The sequence below is a fragment of the Penicillium soppii genome (genome assembly GCF_028829465.1).
Source record: "Penicillium soppii strain IBT 18220 chromosome Unknown utg000010l, whole genome shotgun sequence".
In the NCBI taxonomy this organism is placed as follows: domain Eukaryota; kingdom Fungi; phylum Ascomycota; class Eurotiomycetes; order Eurotiales; family Aspergillaceae; genus Penicillium; species Penicillium soppii.
The window spans coordinates 339,260-362,308 of NW_026643240.1; the positions used below are offsets into that span (position 1 = coordinate 339,260).

At 48.1% G+C, this 23,049-nt stretch overlaps 13 protein-coding genes across 13 annotated transcripts; 7 read left to right on the forward strand and 6 right to left on the reverse strand.

Moving 5' to 3' along the window:
- Nucleotides 1-772: 772 nt before the first annotated feature.
- N7529_010763 (structure-specific endonuclease subunit SLX1) lies at nucleotides 773-2,036 on the forward strand (the record flags this gene model as incomplete). Its single annotated transcript, XM_057246290.1, has 2 exons — nucleotides 773-1,011; nucleotides 1,076-2,036. The coding sequence occupies 2 exons, from the start codon at nucleotides 773-775 to the stop codon at nucleotides 2,034-2,036; spliced, it is 1,200 nt and encodes a 399-aa protein (XP_057091639.1).
- Nucleotides 2,037-2,057: 21 nt separating this feature from the next.
- N7529_010764 (bifunctional thymidylate/uridylate kinase) lies at nucleotides 2,058-2,780 on the reverse strand (the record flags this gene model as incomplete). Its single annotated transcript, XM_057246291.1, has 2 exons — nucleotides 2,058-2,581; nucleotides 2,636-2,780. The coding sequence occupies 2 exons, from the start codon at nucleotides 2,778-2,780 to the stop codon at nucleotides 2,058-2,060; spliced, it is 669 nt and encodes a 222-aa protein (XP_057091640.1).
- A 197-nt stretch (nucleotides 2,781-2,977) lies between these two features.
- Nucleotides 2,978-4,530, forward strand: N7529_010765 (tRNA-ribosyltransferase family protein; the record flags this gene model as incomplete). The annotated part of the gene is made up of 3 exons (XM_057246292.1): nucleotides 2,978-3,197; nucleotides 3,267-4,269; nucleotides 4,362-4,530. The coding sequence occupies 3 exons, from the start codon at nucleotides 2,978-2,980 to the stop codon at nucleotides 4,528-4,530; spliced, it is 1,392 nt and encodes a 463-aa protein (XP_057091641.1).
- A 300-nt stretch (nucleotides 4,531-4,830) lies between these two features.
- On the reverse strand, nucleotides 4,831-6,953 carry N7529_010766 (methylenetetrahydrofolate reductase (NAD(P)H) MET12; the record flags this gene model as incomplete). The annotated part of the gene is made up of 2 exons (XM_057246293.1): nucleotides 4,831-6,810; nucleotides 6,864-6,953. The coding sequence occupies 2 exons, from the start codon at nucleotides 6,951-6,953 to the stop codon at nucleotides 4,831-4,833; spliced, it is 2,070 nt and encodes a 689-aa protein (XP_057091642.1).
- Nucleotides 6,954-7,359: 406 nt separating this feature from the next.
- On the forward strand, nucleotides 7,360-7,977 carry N7529_010767 (uncharacterized protein; the record flags this gene model as incomplete). Its single annotated transcript, XM_057246294.1, has 1 exon — nucleotides 7,360-7,977. One exon carries the CDS (start codon nucleotides 7,360-7,362, stop codon nucleotides 7,975-7,977), a length of 618 nt encoding a protein of 205 aa, XP_057091643.1.
- Nucleotides 7,978-8,149: 172 nt separating this feature from the next.
- N7529_010768 (Nucleoside diphosphate kinase) lies at nucleotides 8,150-8,876 on the reverse strand (the record flags this gene model as incomplete). Its single annotated transcript, XM_057246295.1, has 5 exons — nucleotides 8,150-8,278; nucleotides 8,332-8,462; nucleotides 8,519-8,666; nucleotides 8,743-8,773; nucleotides 8,854-8,876. The coding sequence occupies 5 exons, from the start codon at nucleotides 8,874-8,876 to the stop codon at nucleotides 8,150-8,152; spliced, it is 462 nt and encodes a 153-aa protein (XP_057091644.1).
- Nucleotides 8,877-11,928: 3,052 nt separating this feature from the next.
- Nucleotides 11,929-14,881, forward strand: N7529_010769 (glucan 1,3-alpha-glucosidase ROT2; the record flags this gene model as incomplete). Its single annotated transcript, XM_057246296.1, has 2 exons — nucleotides 11,929-12,010; nucleotides 12,084-14,881. 2 exons carry the CDS (start codon nucleotides 11,929-11,931, stop codon nucleotides 14,879-14,881), a joined length of 2,880 nt encoding a protein of 959 aa, XP_057091645.1.
- A 110-nt stretch (nucleotides 14,882-14,991) lies between these two features.
- Nucleotides 14,992-15,735, reverse strand: N7529_010770 (putative methylaspartate ammonia-lyase; the record flags this gene model as incomplete). The annotated part of the gene is made up of 2 exons (XM_057246297.1): nucleotides 14,992-15,562; nucleotides 15,686-15,735. The coding sequence occupies 2 exons, from the start codon at nucleotides 15,733-15,735 to the stop codon at nucleotides 14,992-14,994; spliced, it is 621 nt and encodes a 206-aa protein (XP_057091646.1).
- Nucleotides 15,736-15,800: 65 nt separating this feature from the next.
- N7529_010771 (uncharacterized protein) lies at nucleotides 15,801-16,079 on the forward strand (the record flags this gene model as incomplete). The annotated part of the gene is made up of 1 exon (XM_057246298.1): nucleotides 15,801-16,079. The coding sequence occupies one exon, from the start codon at nucleotides 15,801-15,803 to the stop codon at nucleotides 16,077-16,079; it is 279 nt and encodes a 92-aa protein (XP_057091647.1).
- Nucleotides 16,080-16,175: 96 nt separating this feature from the next.
- On the reverse strand, nucleotides 16,176-16,388 carry N7529_010772 (uncharacterized protein; the record flags this gene model as incomplete). The annotated part of the gene is made up of 1 exon (XM_057246299.1): nucleotides 16,176-16,388. The coding sequence occupies one exon, from the start codon at nucleotides 16,386-16,388 to the stop codon at nucleotides 16,176-16,178; it is 213 nt and encodes a 70-aa protein (XP_057091648.1).
- A 403-nt stretch (nucleotides 16,389-16,791) lies between these two features.
- On the reverse strand, nucleotides 16,792-17,271 carry N7529_010773 (gluconokinase; the record flags this gene model as incomplete). Its single annotated transcript, XM_057246300.1, has 1 exon — nucleotides 16,792-17,271. One exon carries the CDS (start codon nucleotides 17,269-17,271, stop codon nucleotides 16,792-16,794), a length of 480 nt encoding a protein of 159 aa, XP_057091649.1.
- Nucleotides 17,272-17,878: 607 nt separating this feature from the next.
- On the forward strand, nucleotides 17,879-19,694 carry N7529_010774 (uncharacterized protein; the record flags this gene model as incomplete). Its single annotated transcript, XM_057246301.1, has 5 exons — nucleotides 17,879-18,064; nucleotides 18,120-18,264; nucleotides 18,347-18,524; nucleotides 18,579-19,018; nucleotides 19,081-19,694. 5 exons carry the CDS (start codon nucleotides 17,879-17,881, stop codon nucleotides 19,692-19,694), a joined length of 1,563 nt encoding a protein of 520 aa, XP_057091650.1.
- A 2,226-nt stretch (nucleotides 19,695-21,920) lies between these two features.
- On the forward strand, nucleotides 21,921-22,911 carry N7529_010775 (PQ-loop repeat-containing protein; the record flags this gene model as incomplete). Its single annotated transcript, XM_057246302.1, has 4 exons — nucleotides 21,921-21,964; nucleotides 22,033-22,152; nucleotides 22,211-22,423; nucleotides 22,476-22,911. The coding sequence occupies 4 exons, from the start codon at nucleotides 21,921-21,923 to the stop codon at nucleotides 22,909-22,911; spliced, it is 813 nt and encodes a 270-aa protein (XP_057091651.1).
- Between the last annotated feature and the right edge of the window lie 138 nt (nucleotides 22,912-23,049).

A 23,049-nucleotide genomic window follows, 5' to 3' on the forward strand; every position in this document is an offset into this window, starting at 1 on the left:
AGGTTCCTTTTGTGTGGACAACCAATAAAAAGAGAACCAATGAGTGACTAGAGGGAAACCTCTGAACCAGTTATGGTACCGATCAGTACGGTATGTAAAATACGGGTAAAAATGAGCTAATCGAGCTCAGGTACGGCCTAGAACCCGAGTTTCACCCGAAACTTTGGTAATTACAAAATATGTACTACTAAATAGTACAGTACAAATGTATACTACCTGCCCTGGAGTGAACACAATATTGTACAATCTTCTGCAAACGGGCATCATACGGTCTAAAATGGTATTGAGAAATACAATATCGAGTGCACTTATAGCGTGTGACACGTCAAAGAGCCTCGGATATATGTTTCGATGGATATTTTGGTTTTTCTAGGGCTGATTTGGCCTATTTTTGGTTAATTAGTGTTTTCATTAGCTGTTATTATGAACCCCATTTTATGTTGTCTAAATAATATATAAAATATGGAAGACTTCTAGGAGATTTGTGCTACCTTATTATTTACATATATATTTAGTCTTCGAATATAGATATGTGTTATTATACAATACAGCTAGATGGAAATTTATTTGATTCTTCACATTAGTCTACTTTCTCTCCAGGGCTCTCTCTCTGACTCAAATCAATGCTTATGTCTGTCATGTGATCCGATGTTTATCAGCCGTTTTAGACCCGCAGATATTCGATAGGCGAAGCTAATTTCAAGGACTTGACAAATTGACAAGTCTTTGAAAAAAGTTCTACATTGAAGTTATTGGAATATATTGAATTGAAATGGAATCAGAAAACCCCAAGCCGATACCGGCATATTACTGCTGTTATCTTCTCCGTTCAACCGTCCGACACGCTTCACTATATATTGGCTCGACCCCAAACCCGATCAGACGACTCCCTCAACACAATGGCGTTGCCAAAGGTGGGGCTAAGCGCACCGCCAGAGACAAATTACGCCCCTGGGAAATGTCCCTTGTTGTCGAAGGTTTCATGTCCCGAGTTGGTGCATTACAATTCGAGTAAGTTGTGATTGGTGATTTGTTTTGATTACATATAATGCAAACCCCAAATTCACATATTTAGATGGGCATGGCAACACCCCGAAAAATCACGACACCTCGAATCCGAAGACGAACTAGACAAGTCTAAACCTAAGGTCAATATCGGCGGAAAGACAGGGAAGCCTAAACCCAAGCCCCGCTCACGAACCAGGAGATCCTTGACGGCTCATTTGGAGGATTTGCATTCATTGGTTCGGTCGACATATTTCTGTTCTTGGCCATTGCATGTCCGATTCTTCCGTGCCGATGTATATCGCGTATGGCGAGCGTGGAATGATCGTGTAGATGCTCGGCTGCCCCCAAATATCAAGATTATTCTGGATGGTGATAACCTTGCAACGGTGCCAGCTGCCAAGCAAACCAATGAGCTTGAACCTGCCGGATGCATAAACAACCTATCAGTCGACTACGCCAGGCTGGAAGATTATCTTGAGAAGTCGATGTTTATACTTGAAGATCCAGAAGATCTACAATGCGCAGCGTGTAAGGGGTCGGTCTCTCCAAGCACAGAGCAGATAGTAGTGTGTCCACAGGCAGATTGTCGTGGAACGAGCCATTTATTATGTCTATCTACCAATTTCTTAGACGCTGCCGGTGAGCCAGATCTCCTGGTACCGACCCAAGGAACCTGCCCATCATGTGAAAAAGCCGTGCAGTGGCCAATGATGATGCGCGAGCTGAGCTTCCGCAATCGAGCAGAAAAAGAAGCGCGCGCAGTTCTACGAAAGAAGGAAAAGCGCCTCCGCAAAGAGGCTGCAGCCACCGAGCCAGGCTCGGTGCCTCGATCGACGTCAATCGAACCAAGAACACAACCAGAAGAATCAGCCAAGGATGAATTGAGCTCCAATTGGTTTGACGATGTGGATCTGGAATCAGACTCCGATCTCGAGGGCCGACAGAAGTACCGCTCGACTCGCCTTCCATCGAACCTCGAGATAGTTATTGAGGATAGCGACTGGGACGACGCAGAGCTCGTGGAATGAGCATAATTAATAGAAACAACTCTAATTTGCAAGAGGTTCCAACTTTCTCAATGCGCTCGTCGCATCCATACGCGAAATGCAATCAAACACAGCATTTTTTATTTCAACCGCGACCTCATCGATAGACTTCCCAGCATCGATAATCGAAACATCCGTCTGTCTTTCGAATATCGAGCGGAAGAGCTCCCGCACGCGAGTCTGCATAGGCTCATTCTCGTACCGCTCCGCGCCGAATCCACCTCGCCTCGCTGCTTCTTCGGGAGTGATGTTGAGGAATAGGCAGATATCCGGACGTGGCAGACCGATCTCCGGCTGCCAAGCCCATTCCAATGAGAGCGTGGGGTTTGCTTTCGCGGCTGAGTAGACGACGCCGGAATATGAGTAGCGGTCTACGATGACTGTTGTTCCGTTTGCGATTTCGTCTTCAATGCTTTTTGCGATTTCCCAGCGGTTTGCTGAGAAAAGAAGGTGGATGGAGTGATCGTCTTGGTAGGTTGAGCCGCGTAGATAGCTATCAATTAACTTCCCAATGGGCGTAGTCCTATCTTGAGATTTGTCAGATAAATAGTAGTAGCAACGATGGGTGAGTAATCGCATACCTGGAAATCGAATATATTTGACCGCATTTCCTTGCTGTGAAAGAGACTTTTGTAGTATTTCGCACTGGCTCGATTTGCCAGCGCGGTCAAGACCCTCGACAACAATAAGGGCTCCACGTGCTGTGGGTTGCGTTAAGGCTGTCATAGCTGAAACGAACAGTATAGTAGTAGCGACGAGCCCCAGAACCAAATAATTACCCCCCCCAAAAAAGTGTGTTGAGTGTTATGTATGAATTGTCGAAGGTCAAGGGTGAAACGCGGAGTTGTTTATCGGGGAAATGCCGTTTCTGCCGATAAGGTCGAGAAGATCTGCAACATGGCCTTTCAGTCACCAACAGCGCCATGGATAAAGCGACACCCCCAGCGATGACTTTCAGTCTCCTGGGATCTTCCCGCCCCATTCTTGCACCGAGAGTAGGAAAACTAGCCATCCCAGGCCGCAAGACAATCGCGACACCGCACCACGTCCCACTCACTTCGCGGGGCACCGTGCCACATGTTGCGCACGATGTGATGCGCGACCATACCGCGATTAACAGTCTCTACGCTGGACTGGAAGACTGTAAGAAAACATGAAAAAATTTTTCATTCCTTCAACCTGGACCCAAAACTGACAGCGCATGCCTGCTAGTCATTGAGAAGAAGAGTCCTGCTGTATATAAAATGCCCGCTGCGGCACACGAGTCACCATTGAAGAAGTTCACCTGTGTGGCCGAGGATATGCCTTTGATTCTTGGACCCCGGCGATTCCCATCAATCACACCCCCAACTGCAAATACCTCGAACTCCGTCGCACTCCTGACTTCCGTCGGGTTCAAGCAACTACACTCGAACGAGTATGTTGAGGCAGTACATAAGCTGAGACCAGATATTGCAGTTGGAATGGCAGACCTGGCCAATAAAGAGCCCGGAAATAGGAGACGGGCAAGAATGGTCGACCGAACACATGCCTGGACTCAAGAGGCATTGGAGAAATTATACGGCCAGTCCGTGGCGGAAGATGCCAAGTCCAAGACCGCGTTCTTTGCACCGATCCTACCACTCGAGAATACGCAGCAGTCGCTTTACTTGGAAGATTTAGAAAGCGAGTTACGGTGCGATATTTCCGGCCTGGCACTATATCAATCTGCTTCATTGGAATTCGTCCCAGAATCTTTGGCGAGCCTACCTCGACTGCTTTTCAGCGACCCTGAAACTCCTCACCATATTCTGCGAGAAGTGTCACTTGGAGCAGACCTTCTTACTACGCCTCTTTTGGGCCAGTCGTCGGAGGCCGGAATCGCCCTGAGCTTTAGTTTCCCGGCTCCGTCTGGTCTGAAGGATGGTAGCTCCGAAGTGCTGGCCTTCGGAGATGATATGTGGGGCTTGGATTATACCACAGACACATCATCGCTGGGCGAGGGATGCGAGTGCTATGCTTGCAGGAATTATCACCGTGCATATGTGCATCATTTGCTTACTGCTAAAGAGATGACCGCGTGGGCGCTCCTTCAAATCCACAATCTCCACGTCATGGATCTCTTCTTCGCTGGAATCCGAGAGAGTATTCAGCGTGGTACATTCGAAGATGACGTTCTCGCATTTAACCGTGTTTATGCCTCCTCAATGCCAAAGAGCAGTGGCCAAGGCCCCAGGTAAGTCATCATTCCTAGATATGGTTCCCTGCTTCGAAACACGTTATCGAACAAACCTTTTAAATTGCAAGTTTTCTAATTGTTTTCACCAGATTGCGCGGATACCAACTCCCAGCCAACGGGCCTGGCCAATTCCGCCGCGTGCCCAAGGCTTGGGGCCAACTCAATCAAGCAATGGACAAGTATACCGAATCGCAGATTGCGACTCCAGATACAGATGCGAGCGGACTGGAAGAGCACGGGTTCGCCGAGAAGGCATGAGTTTGATTCAGCTGAAAGATGGCCGAGTCTAGCAGAATTAGCATGAGAAGCGGTGCTCATTTATAAAAGCATTTGCTGAGCCATTGGCGTATAAATCAATACAGAGAGAGAGAGAGAATAAAAAAGAAAAACCAAGAACTTGCACGCATATTCGTAATATTCATCTCAATGGGACGAGATCAAGACTAGTATACAAAATCCATATTTTGTGCCATTCATCCCATATGTCCAGGCCTGCCCTCATTAAACCGTGAAAGTCGCTGATCTAGGAAGTGTCTAGATCTGATGTATTGCGCATTCCTATACCTCCTCGCCAGCCAACACGCGCCACATCCACTTGACCTCATCTTCCTCTTCCTTAGATCCCTTCTTGGTACCAGCGCCGAACTGCTGGCCAACAACACAGACAAGCCAGGAGTCATTTTTAGTCGTATCAAGGTAAGTTTCAGTTGGCGAGCCGCGTGGGTAGATACGGCGCCATTCGTCCCAAATTCGGAACGCTTCTTCGCCCCACGAGCGGAAGCTGACTTCCTCGATGATGGTTGGGGTCACGATTTCCTTGCCGCGGAAGACACCCCAGGTGACGGCGTTGACACTTTCGGGGTTATCGCTGAGGTCATCGAGCTCGACATCGGCAGGCAGGGTGGGGAACGAAGATTCAAACTCGCCCTTGATGTTTGTAGCGAACCAGGTCATCTTGTCGTGGCCGTGCTTTTCAAACATCGGTTTCAGGATAGTGGTGTAGTCTCTGTTTGAGCAGAAGAATTCAACAAATGGCTTTTGGAAAACGAAGCCTTCGCGCTGGGGTCCCCAGCCGAAAATGTGATGATCACTGCGTGCACCGTTGACTGCGGGCTGCGACGCCAGAGTCCACCAACCACGGCCATCAATGAGCTTCAGCAGTTCCGGTCGGATCAACTCTGTCTCTGCGTTCAGACCGCCGCCATCTTCTTCGGCCCCACCCTCTGACCAGGGAACCATGTGTAGCTCTCCAGAGACATGGCGACGGAAAAGCGTGCTCATGTCGGATGCGTCGATAGGGTGACCCCATAGCCGACGGGCAGTGTTGGAAGTGACGTGGAGGGAGGGACCGTAGCCGTCGATTTCACCGAAAGCAGGCGAGCGAGCGTCACCCCATCGTCCGTTGGGGAAGTCATCCCATGTAGCTTCTCTGCCAAGCGCACCGAGACCTTCGGAGATGAGGAGGGTAGTGCTGCGGTTGGGCGGCATTGCCGGCATACCGGCGCGGTCTGAACGGGCTTCGTGCACGGAGTTCTCTGATGACTCTTGTCCAGATAGCCTGTCTACGATGACACGGTTATGGGGTTGCGAGTTGATAGATGAAGCACGACGTCTTCCCAAAACACGACCAGGGAAATCGAGCGGAGTGTCTGCGCCATCCTCGATAGCAGAGTCCTGGGTATCTTGATCCGGAATCAGCTTGCACTGCTCCAAGATGAACGAGACTGTCTTCTCCAGGTTAAGGGTGTAGAAATGGAAACCTCGCGGGCCGGGGTTACGGAGATCCTTGATACCATCAACGATCTCACTGACAATATCCACACCGGCGCGCTTGACGGCATCGTCATCGTGCTTCAGTTCTTCCATGCGCTTAACGATGGGAGGGGGAATAGTGACATGGCTGAGTTTCGTCACTCGCGTGAGAATCTTGTAACTGTGAATGGGCATCAAGCCAGGAATAATGGGAATGGTCTTGAAAACGCCCGATTCATGGTTGCGGAGCATGTCTTCAAACTTCTGATAAGCATCGATATCGTAGGTAAGCTGTGTCATGATGAAATCCGCTCCAGCCTTTGTCTTCTCAACCAAGTAGGGAATATCTCTAGCTGGGTCCTGAGTATCCTGGAACGAGTCGGCGGGATGACCCTCTGGGTATGCAGCAACACCAACACAGAAGTAGTCTCCATGTTGAGCGCGAATATAGCGAACCAGATCAACAGCAAAAGTGAAGTCCTTGTTGCTATCATCCTCTCCATGCATGTTGTATTCCTCGCTGCGGGGAGGGTCTCCACGAAGCGCAAGGATGTTACGAATGCCCAGAGCCTTAGCCTCATCCAGCGCCATATCAACCAGCTTGCGACTCATGTTCGTACATGTCAAGTGAAGGACTGTGGTCAACTGCAGTTGGCGCTGGCATACTTCAGCCAGCTCGAGTGATCGCGCGGCAGTGCTACCGCCAGCGCCCCAGGTGACAGTCACGAACAGTGGACGAAGAGCCTGGGCCATGCGCTCCAGACGTGCGGACAGGTTGGCGAAGCCCTATAGAATAACCATATTAGCAAACATCGATGCGTTCAGCGGGGTAACCCCACCATCCGGGTCTTCGGAGGGAAGAACTCCAAAGAAAAATAGTTGGCATCAGGCGGCAGAGCCGCGATCTTCTCTGTAATCTTCTTCTCCATTGTGCCTTGATAGATCCTTACAATAGGAGGTGTGTGAAGAAGAGGAGAGGATTCGGGCAAAAGTGGACCATGTCACCAGCTCCGATCGCATCGGGAACTATGATGTCTACAGCTGCCGAGTGGCCATCTCGCATGAAATCACCTATAGATATACTACATCTATGCGCATACGGCTAAATTAGTCCTAGCAAGGGATATATTTACTTAAATCGGCGAAAAGCTCAAAAAAAGCTAGCCGAGCAAAAGAATAATATGACTCAGCGGATATCTGCGCCGGCCCGGGCGATCGAGCTTAACCGTCAAAGTTAACATAACACGTACATATGTAGTTTCAACTTGACCTGTTGGTCAATAATTCTCTCAGACATATCCCTGTCTCTTATATTTTTCCGGTCAATTCCTCAAAATGGCATCCCGCCCGCCCAACTTTCTCCGCCATCTCCGCCCTCATGCTGCTCGCAGTAAACCGCATGCATCACGCACCTTTTCCACCCCTCCACAACCAAAGACGTCGCAAGTGAATATCAATGAATCTCGTTCTCGCCTACGACGTTTCAATGACCGCCTCCCCCGCTTTCTCCGCGCATATACCACACCATTATTCGGAGCACCGGTCACTCACATCACATCGTTTATAATACTCCACGAGATCACTGCTATACTTCCACTGTTTGGACTGGTCGGCGTATTCCATTACGGTGCTTGGATGCCGAATTTTGCGTCTGAAACGGGCGAATCGAATGCTTTTGACGAGGGAGCTGCGCGCTTTGGTCGTTGGTTGAAGAAGAAAGGATGGGTAGACGAGGCGGATGTAAATACTGCTGCAAAACACGAGGCGACTGGAGAGAACGGGGTGGAACGGGCAGGTGTGCGATTAGTGCTGGAATTCGCGACAGCTTATGCAATTACGAAGGCTCTGCTGCCAGCTCGATTGGCGGCGAGTGTATGGGCGACGCCATGGTTTGCAAGAACGGTGTTTACACCAACGGCGAACCTTGCTCGACGGTTGTTCAGGAGAGGCTAGGCTAGTCGAAGATACTATGATACCAGAAGCGATTGTTCATAAATTATACGAAAATGTATATTGTTTTATTTCCGAGTCATCGGGACCTTTCCTTGAATCCGCTGCTTTATTCTATGCTGCAAATAGTCGAGGAAGGGTATCCTTCGGACCAATCCACGTGGAAACAAGTAATTTACTCGTAAACCCAAGCGGACTGGGCGGAGGTCCACTTGAGGACCTCGGAGGGAGTGAACCAGAGGGCGATCTCCTTCTTGGCGTTCTCGACGGAGTCGGAACCGTGGCACACGTTGCGGCCGACATCCTAGCAAAGGAGTGAGTATGGATCGGCATGTTGGAATGTGGGAGATTACTTACGATGGCGAAGTCACCACGGATGGTACCGGGGGCGGAAGCCAGGGGGTTGGTGGCACCGAGGAGGACACGGCCGGTCTTGACGGCGTCCTTGCCCTGCCAGACCATGGCGCAGATGGGGCCGCTCAGCATGTCTGGAGCTGTGTTAACAGAATACGAGATGTGGAATGGTGCGTGCGGGGCAACTGACAGGAAACAAGACCCTTGAAGAAGGGCTTGGTGGAGAGATCAGCGTAGTGAGCCTCGAGGTGCTCCTGGCTGGGGGAGGTGAGCTTCATGGCAACGAGCTTGAAGCCACGGTTCTCGAAGCGAGAGATGATGGGGCCAATGAGTCCACGCTAGTAGAATGTGAGTAAATGCCGTTCAATTGCTCGAATTGGATCCGATATCGAGTTCGGTTCGGATGCTCCATACCTGGACACCATCGGGCTTGATGGCAATGAAACTGTAGCCATTGGTTAGCTTGAAAAGACGAGTAACAATCGATGGATGATATCAATAGGAATGACAGGTGATACAACATACGTCTGTTCCTCGTTGGCGGACATTTTGAATGTATGAGACCAGGTAATAAGTAAGTGGTATGAAGCAGAAAAAAAGGGCAGGAGGTGTGGAAGATTAAATAGAGTCTTTTTTTCCGGGCGCTGCCACGGTGGCTGTTGATTGGTGGCGGGAAGGAGGGGTTGTCTGAGCCTGAATTTTCAGGCCACAATTGGGGACCTGCAACTAGCAACAAGTTACATGATTTCCAACTAGACTCTTTGTCTTCAAGTTTCGACACAGGTCATTGAATAGCGGAATTTTTCATTTTCTGCTTAACATTGATAGGAGCTAACTGGAATTCTGGGAGTTTGTATTCACGAGAAACACAAACACATCCAGAGGTATCTAGTCAAATTGATTGAGCAGATGTTGAAGTAAAAGATTGGGCAAAATGCGTATCTCTTTCACTCATTTTAATTTATTCTCTATAGGTACTAAATAATCACAAAGTGACGCATTGCAGACGACTCAAAAGCCTATATCTCACGAGGAGCTCGTGTCATTGCCTTCATTCGTAAAGCTATCATCTCAAAACACTTTAAGATATAACTTATCTCTTGCTCCCGAAGCAAAGTGTAAGAGCCTCGATCTCCTGTTTTTATTCCACGTCTCTAAGTGGCTTGTCATACTACCGGTAATATTCCACAAGCCCTCTCAAGAGTCTGTCGAAATCATGGACAAAAGTTTCATTCGGAGAAATCTTCTCGCATTCTGTGACTTTTCGCCTACATACCCCATAGACTGGGCCTTTAACATTTAACTAAGAGCGAGAGACGAACTTTTATGTGATATCTTGCCAAAGTAATTTCAAAAAAGAAGAAGGTTGTCTTAAAAACGACCCAAACCTTGAAAATTAAGACCAAAGAGGAGCAAAAATATGGACAAAAAGACATGTAGCTTAATGTGTCTGTCCATCTGCTTCGCATCCGGTGGCAGATATTGACTAGTCGTTTTGATCTTCGAATAAGTTCATTTTGAAAGCTGTTTTGCTTATCTATCAATCAATCGAGCAGATGAAGGGTCATGTTATTATTGGCCCTCTAGCAGTTGCTTCAATAGTGAGTGTTTAAGGATCGTGATTGAAGTAACCCACATTGGTATGTAAGTATTTTGAGGCCTAATCATTAGGGCTGGGACGCAGCTCGAATGGCTTCAGGAGAAACCTTCAAGAATACAATACCGCCTGTGAATCTCGGCTTCCTGCCGAGCTGATATTATCCCTAGCTCTATATCTGCTCCACCACACGGAATTGGTGCTTTGGAACTATCGCTTCTCTGAAAATAAGACATGTCTTTTTGGATATACCATGCTAGGTGCATCCTGGAGGTTCGCAGTAGCAGAAGCCGGAAAATTGTTTTGCAAGGCCACCGAGGAGAAAATTCAAATAATCTTTTTCCCGCTTTACTAGCTTGTTAAACATTCAGTCAAATGACACACCTCTGAAGGCCAGCGGACATTAGACTTCTGACGCTATTTTGTGACGAATCACCCCAGGCCAAGCTGACTGATCGGCAAGAACTTTGAAGGTAGTCCATTAGACTTTTTCGTCCGTATCATTCATCGGGTCTGCCAGCGTATTGACGATATCAAAGCATAAGGTTTCCTTTTGGCCGAGGACTTGAACAATAGCTAGCCTGACCTTCTCATTGGTCTCATCCATTCGTGTAGCTATTGTGTCAAAGGCTGCGTCTAATATCGATGGGCGACCAAAGCTGACTGCTTTTATAGCTGCTTCTCTAGCTTCTGCATGACGAAATATCCGTAGAAACATATTCATGTGTAGAAGGGTTTTCTCGCTCAGTCAAGAGGGATGTATAAATACACTGCCATTTCTACAGGATGGGAAATTAAACAAGGTAGTCGAATGACTGGTCGCCTATTTTTGATCTATATCAAGTTCTCTCGCAGATATAAGTTCTCAACAAGAGACAAGATACTGGGCTTGCAAAGACAGATGCATAGCCAAGGATTGGATTGTCAGTATGAAACTTCGAAAGAAGGGGTCTTTCCGACCAGTACTCGTTGGAGTGCATGTGCAATGGCCTGACTCAATTTCATCCAGGAGTTCTCGCGAGTCAATACTCTGATTGCCTCCTTGGAACTGTCAGGCCTGTTCAAAATACTGATCCCTGCAAGATATATTTGGATTGCTCCACTTGATTTCTACGTAATTTTAGTGAAGGTAGTTTATTAAAATGTAAACTTCGCGACGTAATTCAAGTGATTCAATACAATTCCTTCGTCAGCGGATATTAAAGCAGAAAGTTTCCCTAATTACAGTTAGTTCCCGAGACTACGCGCCCCACCCCCACCCCCGCCACGAGATGAACGGACGAAAGGTATTACCAGCATGGAGTTCTTGAATGGGATCAATACTGGCCGATATTGATGCGAAATATGAGATGGGATGCAAGGTAAAATTACATGTCCAGACATAACGTTGGGCAGTGCAGACTGCTGGAAATACGATGTAAGCTTGGTGAAGGAATGTCTGATTCATTCGAGCTCAATTAACTTATAAAAATTTTAGGCCTCGGCATGGCAATCACCACTGGTTGCTTCGATCAATGAATCAATATGATTTCATCGCTAGTGACCATCGTCGGCCCTATTGGCTGGATTTTGGTTCTCAACCAGAACTCCGGCTATTCGAAGGCAGAAGGGAAAATAATAGACGACATACCAGTCTTTTAGAATGAATTGAAATGGTGTTGGTCAGAAAGACATGAAACTCTGCAAAGAACTCTAATTTAAGCTTCTACGTTAGAAGTAATCAATATGTTTGTCGAAATTATAACATTTCAATGTAGTTCTGTATCTATACATGGTCAAGTCGGAACATGATTGGCCGAGCACTTTTTATACAAAAGTTAATACCTTGTTGCCTTGGTGCCTGAATGCCTGAGGCGCTACCCCAGTTCGAGGCCAGCTTGTCCACGGGTAGCTTCCGGTTGTTGACAGTGATCTCCACCTCTAAATGCAGGTCTCCCATTGAAATTCAATACTATTTTGTCAGAGATTGAGGGTCTCTGATTGACAATAAACTTCATTTCAACATGGCCAGGAGTCCAGCAACCCCCCGTTGGGCACTTTTGCTCTCCTTGGTCATTCTCATCGGATGCATGGTCGTCCCCGGTTGTAAGTCTCGTTATTGCTCAAATTCTTGATTTCAGTTCAACCCCAGTAAGCTAATATTGGTTGTGTCCAAAAGTTGCTGTCAAGCGCAAAGATTTCAAAACTTGTGAGCAATCCGGATTCTGCAAACGAAACCGAGCCTACGCCGACAACGCCTCCTCCCAGGGAACGTCGTGGAGCTCCCCCTACGAACTCGACCCCGCTACTGTGCATTTCAAGGATGGCTTGCTAACGGGTGTCATCGTCAAAACAACCACCGCCAATGATAAGGTCCGGCTACCTCTCACTGTTTCCTTGCTTGAATCGGGAGCTGCCCGCATCCTGGTAGACGAAGAGAAGCGGCTGCAGGGTGACATTGAGATGCGACATGGCAGCCAAGCCAACAAGAAGCGATATGACGAAGCTGAACAATGGACCATTGTAGGTGGCTTGGAAGTCAGTAAATCAGCCACCTTGAATGCCCAGAGTGAGACTGGCTTTACCAACATTCTGTACGGACCCGGGGACAAATTCCAAGCGGTCGTCCGTCATGCGCCATTCGGGATCGACTTTCAAAGAGATGGAGAAACACATGTTCAATTGAACCATCGAGGATTGTTGAACGTGGAGCATTGGCGAGCCAAGGTGGATGTCCCGGAAGGCGAATCTGCGGAGGATGAGAGTACCTGGTGGGAGGAGACTTTTGGAGGCAACACTGACTCCAAGCCAAGGGGCCCTGAGAGCATTGCCCTCGATGTCACTTTTCCCGGATATAACCATGTATTTGGTATTCCTGAGCATGCAGACTCGCTCTCACTAAAGGAGACTCGCGGCGGACCTGGCAATCACGAGGACCCTTACCGTCTCTACAACTCGGATGTTTTCGAATATGAGCTTGAAAGCCCGATGACTCTGTATGGAGCCATCCCTTTGATGCAGGCCCACCGCAAGAATTCAACAGTTGGTGTCTTCTGGCTGAATGCTGCCGAAACCTGGATCGATATTGTCAAATCAACTGTTTCTTCCAACCCCCTTGCTTTGGGACACAGCTCGAAAAAGAACACCCACACCCATTGGATCTCTGAGTCTGGTCGGATTGATTTATTTGTCTTCCTCGGACCCTCTCCAAATGATATCAGTAAAACCTACGGTGAGCTCACCGGATATACGCAACTGCCTCAGCAATTTGCCATTGGGTACCACCAGTGCCGCTGGAACTATGTCACAGATGAGGATGTCAAGGAAGTCAATGCCAAGTTTGACAAGTACCAAATCCCCTACGATGTGATCTGGCTTGATCTTGAATACACGGACGACCGGAAATATTTCACTTGGGACCCCCTCACTTTCCCCGACCCCAAGGGCATGCAACAAAAGCTCGACGAAACAGAACGAAAGCTGGTGGTGTTAATTGACCCTCACATCAAGAATGCGGACAAGTACTTCGTCTCCGAGGAGCTTAAGAGCAAGAACCTCGCCGTGTTGAACAAAGAGGGCGAAATTTACGATGGATGGTGTTGGCCTGGATCCTCGAACTGGGTTGACTGCTTTAATCCCGCTGCACACGCTTGGTGGGCCACCCTCCACAAGTTTGACAAGTTCAAGGGATCTCTTCAGAATCTTTTTATTTGGAACGATATGAACGAGCCCTCTGTTTTCAATGGACCAGATATGACCATGCCCAAGGACAACCTGCACTACGGAAACTGGGAGCACCGTGACATTCACAACCTCAATGGTCTAACCCTTTTAAATGCTACATACAAAGCAATGTTGGAGCGTAAGAAGGGCGAGGTTCGCAGGCCGTTTATCCTGACGCGCTCGTACTACTCTGGTGCTCAGCGGGTGTCTGCTATGTGGACTGGAGACAATCAAGCTACCTGGGAGCACCTAGGAGCCACCATTCCAATGGTACTGACCAACGGTATCGCGGGATTCCCATTCGCAGGCGCAGATGTTGGTGGGTTCTTCCACAACCCCGGCAAAGATCTTTTGACACGCTGGTACCAGACAGGTATCTGGTACCCCTTCTTCCGAGCCCACGCTCACATCGATACTCGTCGCCGCGAGCCGTATCTGATCAGTGAACCACACCGATCTTACATCGCCCAGGCCATTCGCCTGAGATACCAGCTCATGCCTGCTTGGTACACAGCCTTCCACGAAGCTTCAGTAAACGGCACGCCGATTGTGCGGCCGCAATACTACGTCTTCCCCGAAGATGAACAAGGCTTTGCCATCGACGATCAGCTGTATCTTGCCTCCACCGGTCTTCTCGTAAAGCCCGTTGTGCAAGAAAACAAGAACAGTGTTGACGTATACATTTCAGATGACGAAAAGTACTATGACTACTTTGATTTCACCGTCTACCAAGGCGCTGGCAAGAAACACACTGTCCCCGCACCTGAAGAAAAGGTACCTGTGTTGATTCAAGGTGGTCACATCATTCCCCGCAAAGACCGCCCACGCCGCAGTACCGGACTCATGCGATGGGATCCTTATACATTGATCATCACCCTCGACAGGAACGGGGAGGCTGAGGGAACCCTATACGTAGACGATGGCGAGACCTTCGACTACGAGCGAGGAGCGTACATTCACCGCCGCTTCGGCTACCGTGAATCGGCCCTGTCTTCCGAGGATATTGGGACGAAGGGCCCCAAGACAGCCGAGTACCTCAAGACAATGGCCGGCGTTGATGTCGAGCGCGTGGTGGTTGTTGATCCCCCTGCCGAATGGAAGGACAAGAAGACTGTCACCGTGATTGTAGATGGAGCTAAATCTGGCTCCACTGCCTCGCTCGAGTTTTACGAGCAAGAGGGCGGGAAGGCCTCATATGCCGTGGTGAAGAAGCCCAACGTTGGCATTGGCAAGACTTGGCGCATTGAGTTTTGAGTGATATATTACATTTTTGCGCGATTGTATTTATCAATTACTTAAATTTCCTTTTGCGAAGAAGTAAGAGCTATGATCAAGCTGTACCCATAGCCCGCGTACGTAGTGCACTATTTAATTACCACTGATTCTCGACTAGATCTAATGTTCTTCTCATCAAGTGTATTGCACCATTCATCAGCAACAATCTTCACATTGATCTTGCGAGCCGCGAGCGACTTCTTGAGTTGCCGAAGCCTTCGAATTTGTGATTCATTACTAGAACGAACAATTGGAGATTCAATGAGCACGTCATATAGCCGAGCTGCCAGCTCAACTTTCGCAAGAAAGTCTGGTATTTCTGCATCTCGGAAAGCATCGCCGATTGTGCCATATAAATCAAAGTGGAGTCGCGGTTGATATCCAGCATCCCCTCGCTCTTGGATACGTTGAGAGACAGACTTCACATATTCGAATATTTTCTCTCCTCTGGCGCCGACGTCATTTACATGAACGAATGACGCGTGTGGAAGGAGAGCCACTTGTTTCATAATCATGCGACCTAGTTGGAGGTGGTCGTTTCGGTGACAGGAGGCAAGAATACCCATTGGACTATCGCATATAGTTGTGTTCCACTCGCGCGAAATGACCTCAGCTATAGTGCAATGGTTGGCGAGAGCTGATGCAGATAGAAGAGCCTGGCTGTGCAGTAACGATTGTCACATCTTCCTCGGATGAAAAACAGGCAAAGGCAGAAGAGCTCGCTGCAGTACGTGGGATCAACTATTGCACGTCAGATTGGGCGGCTGAAGTGAAGGCACTTACACAGGGCCATGAAGCAGATCATATTCTTGAAGTCGGAGGAATCTCGACATTGCCACAGTCCTTTAAGACAGTTGCTTAGAATGGGTTCATTCATTCGACTGGCCACATCAAGGAAATGACTGGTCAAGGAAACGAGAAACCCAGTGATGCAACATTCCTGACAACCGATCCACCATACATGCTCCGACGCATCATTGTCGGATCCAGAGAGCAGTTCCAGGACTTGCTGGCGTGTTTCACTTCGAATTCTATTCGCCTGATCAACAAGGTTTTCGATTTGAAGATTCAAAAGAAGCATACGAGTATTTTTGGAGCTCTTCCAGTATGGGAAATATTGTTATTCGCGTTTGACACAAATGAAGAGAATCTACGCATACGCATTCTACTCACTTGATTCATATTCGGTTGAAGAACCTCGGAAGTCTGCCTAGCCATAAATGGATTGCATAGATATATTTCTTGTTTATTTGGTAAAATATGTTCAATATGTTTAATACGTGATCCCTAAGCCCGGGGCCGTGGGTACAACCAGCCTGCCGTCAGACCACCTGAGTGCACCGTCCACAATAACATCCTCATCCCGAAGCTTCCACGGCCAGTGAATATCACAAGCATAGTTCAGATTGGGAGTCGCGGATGCTAGATGCGTCATAGCAGCAAGAAGGATACTCAGGTGTCTTTTGGAGTGCATAGAGAGCCGCATGTTCAAAATCGCACAGATGGCCGCTAATGTTTGTGATTTACGTAGATGCCCCCATAAATGATGGTCGGATAATATCACTTAGACTGCATTCTGTGCTCCCAATGGGGGAAGATGGGAAAAGGCCACAACAGCCATATTCGTGGCCAGAGGCATCGATGCTTCTTTGGCAACGGCGGCCATGCTATCGATCTCAGGCGCTGGATCCTCCAGATATTCAATGATCCCTTTCAACTCCCGAGCCACTCATCTCGAAGTCTCGATAGTTCATGCTGCATTGGGATCCAGTCGCAACGGCACATCCGGGAATGCAGCATGCAGCATCCTGATGGCTTCAATCTTTTGGGCAGGGGGCAAGACACCGCCCTTGGGCTTGATTTCTTCGAATGCATATTCGTCGATAATCTTATTGGCTTGTCACACGATACCGGCTGAATCGAGAGCCTCTCCGTATTTCGTCGTCCGGCTGCCCAGGATGTCCAGCCCGTTTGTGAAAGAGGTATGCGGAGTATTGTACGGAGTCTCTCATACGACCACCGAGAAAGTCACTCACAGGGAGACCAGCTACTTTACCTTGGATACCGAGACAATCAACTTCGAATGGCGAGAAGACTTTGTCAACAACAGATTCCGTGGTGACCATGCCAGCCATGCCATCGCCGCCAGTGGTGGTATTAACGGCCAGCCAAGTGGTGCACACTTTATATATTGCGTTTGTTTCGTACACGGAAAGACCTTTAGTCTTCTCAGCCGCCTTCTCCAAGCGGGTAAGGTGAGCCGAGTCGCCATATGACTCGCCCAACCCGTATTTGGAATCCGTGACGACCTTAATAATGCTGCGCAAGGCGAATTGTTCATGCACACCAACGCTGTTCAGCAATGGCATGTCGTGGAATGTCACTGGAGTAATGATCACATCCTTTATTATTTGAGACGTGACTGCCGACGAGGAAATGCTAACTACAATACTACACGATGGGAAGCACCCAATAGGTATTTAGCAAAACTATCTAGATCCTTAGGTAGGACAGTTTGTCCCATATTTCCGCACTAGGAGAATTCCCACCGGAGAAAGGTCCACGATGTCTTCCACTTCTCTTGGCATAAGTAATCTCATACCCCGCAAGCCCAAGTCCCGTGTTGCCCAGAATTGTGACTTATCCGCATCGGATCAGCCTCTGACTGGACACTTATCCGCAACCTCAGACCACGCGCAATGGATCGTTTGGTTTCCGGAAAAGACGAAAGATTGTCGGTAGTCTGGATTAATTTCCTGTGATAGCCAAGAGTCCCCCGCATTCTTAGCTACAATACCTACTTGTAAACGTGGTCGCCAAGGCCGGGGTATTGGGGAAATGGGAGCTTAGACCATCTCTTTTAAGCATTTCCGACATGTGTATATATGCCCTGTCTCCAGCTGGAGCTTTTGCAAATCTATGTCTGTTTGAACCTGCGCAAGTTCTAACAAAGGGTCGCAGTCAAATTTCGCAGTCATGAATTCTGGGGCTATTGGCAAGGATGATGTCGAGATTGTCGACCAGCCTACTCACATCGAGAGTCTTCCTAAGCCTTCTCACATTACTGAAATTGGAACATTTCGTGTTGTGGGATTGACACCTGAAGATGCAGAATTCTTTACAAACTATCCTGAGGAGAAAAGGAAACAGGTCTTTCACAAGGTGAGACTCCTTGGCCTCTGGTACATATTGTTGTGCTAATTTAATATCTCTGAAGGTTGATATACGTTTGGTCCCTATGTTAGCAGTTTTGTATTTGATCAGTCACATCGATCGTGCCAACATTGGCAATGCCAAGATTGAAGGCATGGTTGGAGATCTCAAAATGACCGGGCTGCAGTACAATACTGTTCTCTCCATCTGTGAGTAATCTTATGTTCTCGATCCCTCGCACCCATCGCTTTCGAGCGCCGTGGGCTTGAAAAATGCTAATTACGGTTTTAGTCTTCATTCCATACGTTCTGCTCGAGGTTCCTAGCAACATCCTTCTCAAGAAATTCAAACGCCCTTCTGTATACCTCGGTCTTCTCGTCCTTAGCTGGGGCATTGTCATGACTTGCACAGGACTGGTTCGAAACTTTGCTGGTCTCATGACGACGAGAGTTTTGCTTGGAATTTTTGAGTGAGTGAACCCGATCATTGGATTTTCTTCTCATTCTGACATAACTTTTTCTAGGGCTGGCTTTTTCCCCGGCGCTATCTACCTCTGCTCATACTGGTACATGCCGAGGGAATTGGCCCTTCGCATTTCGTATTTTTACTGCGCAAGTGCCCTGTCGGGCGCTTTCTCTGGTCTTCTGGCGGCTGGAATTGCCAAGATGGACGGCGTTGGTGGACTTGAAGGTTGGCGGTGGATCTTTATCCTCGAAGGTCTTGCTAGTGTGGTACTAGGTGTCGCCTGTTTCTTCTTGCTTATCGACACCCCAGCATTATCCAAGCGTTGGTTGAGCGAAGAAGAAATCCGTTATCTGGAACTTTCAATGTTCATCAAGCAAGGTGGGACCAACGGTGATGAGTCTACTGGCTTTAAATGGAGAGACCTCACCATGGTGCTCACCAACTGGCGGGTTTATGTACAGGCCTACTTTTTGCTGTGCCAGTCGGCCTTGTCTTATGGTAAGAACATTCCGGAGTAGGCTTTCACAGAGGCATTGAAACTAATCAAAACTTTCAACCAGGTACCAAGTTTACCCTTCCAACCATTACCAAAGCCATGGGCTTCAGCTCTACGAACGCCCAGCTCACCTCTGCTCCTCCTTACGTTGCCGCCGCAATATCAGCAATTTGTTTCGCCCGGCTCTCTGATCACTTCTACTGGCGTATGCCTTTTGTGGCCATTCCCATGCTCATCGTCGTGACAGCATATGCGATCATTATGTCACTGGATGGAGCGCTTGAAGCCAAGAAAGGAGTAGCTTACTTCGCTGTCGTTTTAGCAGTCGTGGGTATCTATCCTATACAAGCTGCGGCCGCCTCTTGGAATGCAAACAACATTGCCCCTTCGTCACGACGAGCTATTGGTATTGCGCTTATGAATTGTGTCGGAAATGTCGGTGGTATTCTTGGCAGCTTCATGTATCTTGAGAAAGAAAGTCCCAAGTACCAGACGGGTTTCGGTCTTAGTCTGGCCCTCGGAGGGTTCGGATTCTTCGTTGCATTGTTCCTTGAATGGAGCTATAAGGTCGGGAACGCAAAGAAAGATAAGCTTGCAGATGAGGCGAGAGTCAAGTACACTGAGGACGAGTTGTTTGACTTGGGAGACAGGTCTCCATTGTTCAAATATGTTTTATGAACGATCCATAAATTGCCTTTAGGGTTAGCTTAGGATACCTGTTTCAATACGGCAATTTCGCCCGTTGCTTCCAATGGATTTCCGTCTAGGAGTAATTTCTCACGTGAGGTCTTTTTCTCGCATTTTGCAGGAAACGTGGGAGCACGAGACAAGTCTAGCGCATGAATGGGCGCATGCAATTAGAGCAATATCCGGAATAAACAACTTCAAAGGTATGTTTAGCCTCGGTTCTCTTTCCGCAGTCGCATTGAGTGATCGCTTTCTCCGCTCCCAAGAAGTCTTGGCCAACGGCAGACGGATATGCAAGTCACACATAGGCATACCCGACGGACAACCAGTTCTCCTTCCGGTAAACAATGGATCTTGTGACGCTTAGACCTCATGCAGCTATACTTTCTAGCAGCAGATCATCGACTGACAAAGGAAAAGGGTTCCATACGATTAACCGGTGTGCAGGCCCGTCTACTTCATAGCTACTACCTCCTCACTCAGTCTCGCATCAACCATGGTTGGATCTTATTTGGGACGGCGTCAAATTTGGCATTGGCAATTGGACTCAACAGAAAGGATCCTCCCGATATTGCCAACAGCATAAGCATAATTGAAACGGAGCGCTGTCGCCGAACCTTTTGGTGTGCATACACATTAGACGCATATCTAAGCGCCGCCCTAGGGAGGCCATGAACATTCCACGACGATGACATTGACACGGAGCTTCCGGCCTGTGTCGAGGACGAATATTTGACTACCGGCTACATTTCTGTTTCGACAATCCCAGCAAGAAGCCCGTGAACCATGCTCGCTGCAATTGCGCATATGAAATAAGATGACCAACCTTAATTACTGAAGGATATATGGCCGACGAAACAGACTGGCTCAAATAACCAGCAAGGTTCTAAGCAGCTTATACTCCATCAAACCCATCTCAACATTGAGCCAGGTAGCTTCTGTTCAAGAGATTTCCAAAGATCTAAGTGAGTGGCGGGCAGATTTGGCCAAATTTCTGGAGGTGGATGTGATGAGCACATCGCTTTTTCTTCCGATTTTTCAGCGACAACAAAATGTTCTCAATATGACTTATCTGCAGGCGATGATCCTCACCCATCATCCATATGTACTGACCAGCTCTACACGTCTCCCTCGACGAAGTAAAAAGGACATAAATGACAAAAATCACGATCTACCCGATTCACCTTTTGGGCAGTCTCCCGTAGCTTCGCTTCCGTGGCAAGAAGCCTTTCTATCGGATAATGCATGCTATGGAGATATACTTGGTAGAGGTAAAGATCATGTCGATATCTCTGAAGAGCACAAATATCACCGGTCGCCGTTAACTCAACCTCCTTAGGGGTTGGAGCACAGCTCTATTTAGCCTTGAAGAGCGCCATCTCTAGGATATTTGGGCCTGCATCACTCTCAAGCTTGACTTGAAAATCTTCAGGCATGCTGTTGTCTTTTTCGAGTCTTTCGCTGTCAACCTTGCGGTTCTGGTATGCTAGCTCACGCTTGTGAAGTGCATCTTTACGAGATTTTAAATTGCTTTCTTGGTGTTCGATTTTCTTCCAAGGTTGCCTTGCTTCATTGTAGTCAGCGCACGCCTCGCTATTATTCTTTTCGCTGCGCCCGAACGCACTTCAGTCGAGCTCACGCTCACGCTGCTTGAGAATGGTGTTACAATTGCTGTCGGTGTGATTTATTTGGGGTCCCACTCGCTGTTATAAAACCAACATATATCGCAAGTGAGTGGAAAGACTTGACAAATTCAAGCTTAGAATAGAACAACTTGGCGTAGCATCAAGACCTCTTGACTTTGATGAATTCGTTGTCGACAATTTATTGTGGTGTCAAACAAAAGTCCGAGTAAAGATATAGTTCTTGCACCTATCAGCACATGAGAATCAGTCAAAATTTCGTAACAATCATAGTTGTCAAAACGTATAGCTACATACTGATAACACAACTTTAGAATATATACCTATAACGATGTCAGACACTGACTCCTGTTGATCCTAACTAACTTTCCTATTTTGGAAAAAGATCAACAGATCGACGCGATGACATAAGCCACGGGCCGGGAAAAAAGCCGCATGCGTGTCGGGAACCCTTTTTTCTCTTCCAAGCCGATTCCCGATCGTCTTGGCTGTTATTGTGTCGGGTTGATCATATAAGATCCAATAAATACTTGACTGGTTACAAGTATATTGACCGACTGCGGCCCCCGTCACTATGTCGCTCTTTCAGATGATCTTTGATTATGCCGCGCCTGTGTTGTGAGTGCACTTGGAATGCGCCCTCCAATCGATGTGCAACACAGTGCTAATGAAGCTCGTGAACCCAGTCTCATTACCTCACCTCTCACCTCCTACGCGGACCAGATCGTGAGCATCCATCGCTCAAGGAGTTCAGCCGGTTTCTCCTTGGATATCCCTTTGATTATGCTTGTTTCCTCGATCTTGAAGTAAGCTCTCAATTGGCGTGTCCGAACCCAATTTCGAGCCCGAAGTTGACGTAATTAGGGTTTACTATTGGTTTGGAGAATACTACTCTGGGACTTTGCTCACACAGGCAATTGTCATGATCATCGTTCAATTGGTGATGCTCAAGGTTGCGCTGGACAACCGGCCTTCAACCGGTGGACGCAATGGAATTGAGCATGCGCCTTTCAGCGGTGCTGGCTCCAACGCTACCGCGAGGCCGTATGAATTTTGGCAGTGGAAGAACGACAAGCCGTGAGTGCTGCCGACTCGTATACTGGGAGTAATGCTAATCTGGGGTTCATAGATACTGGATGTTCCTCGCCTATTTCGTCGGAATCCTCGGTTTCATTCACTTGACCCCAATCGCTCAATCAGACTACTATATCAGTTTGCTCGGCTACGTTGGACTCGCAGTCGAAGCCACCCTCCCCGTCCCTCAGATCGTCGCCAACCACCAATCCGGCTCATGCAAGGGCTTCCGAGTATCCGTCATTGCAGCATGGATTCTCGGTGATACCATGAAGATGAGCTACTTCTTCAACAGCTCCGAGACTATCCCATGGGCGTTCAAGCTCTGTGGCATGTTCCAGTGCGTGTGTGACTTCTACCTTGGCTTCCAGTTTTATATGTTCTCCCGGAAATCGACCCCTACCCACTCCCGACACACCTCTCAAGCTGTGGGCGGGTCTGATCAGAATGGTCGTTGGGGCCATGAGCCGAAGGACATTCGCATGAACTGAGAGAAATGAGCATTAGACGAGTATTTCTTTCTGTAGATAGAATTTGGCGAAGAACTTAGACTTGTAATTTGAATGAGACAACGTTAATAATTGGGTCACAAAAATGTTGGCGTATCTCCGATTACGTCCGCTTCGGGG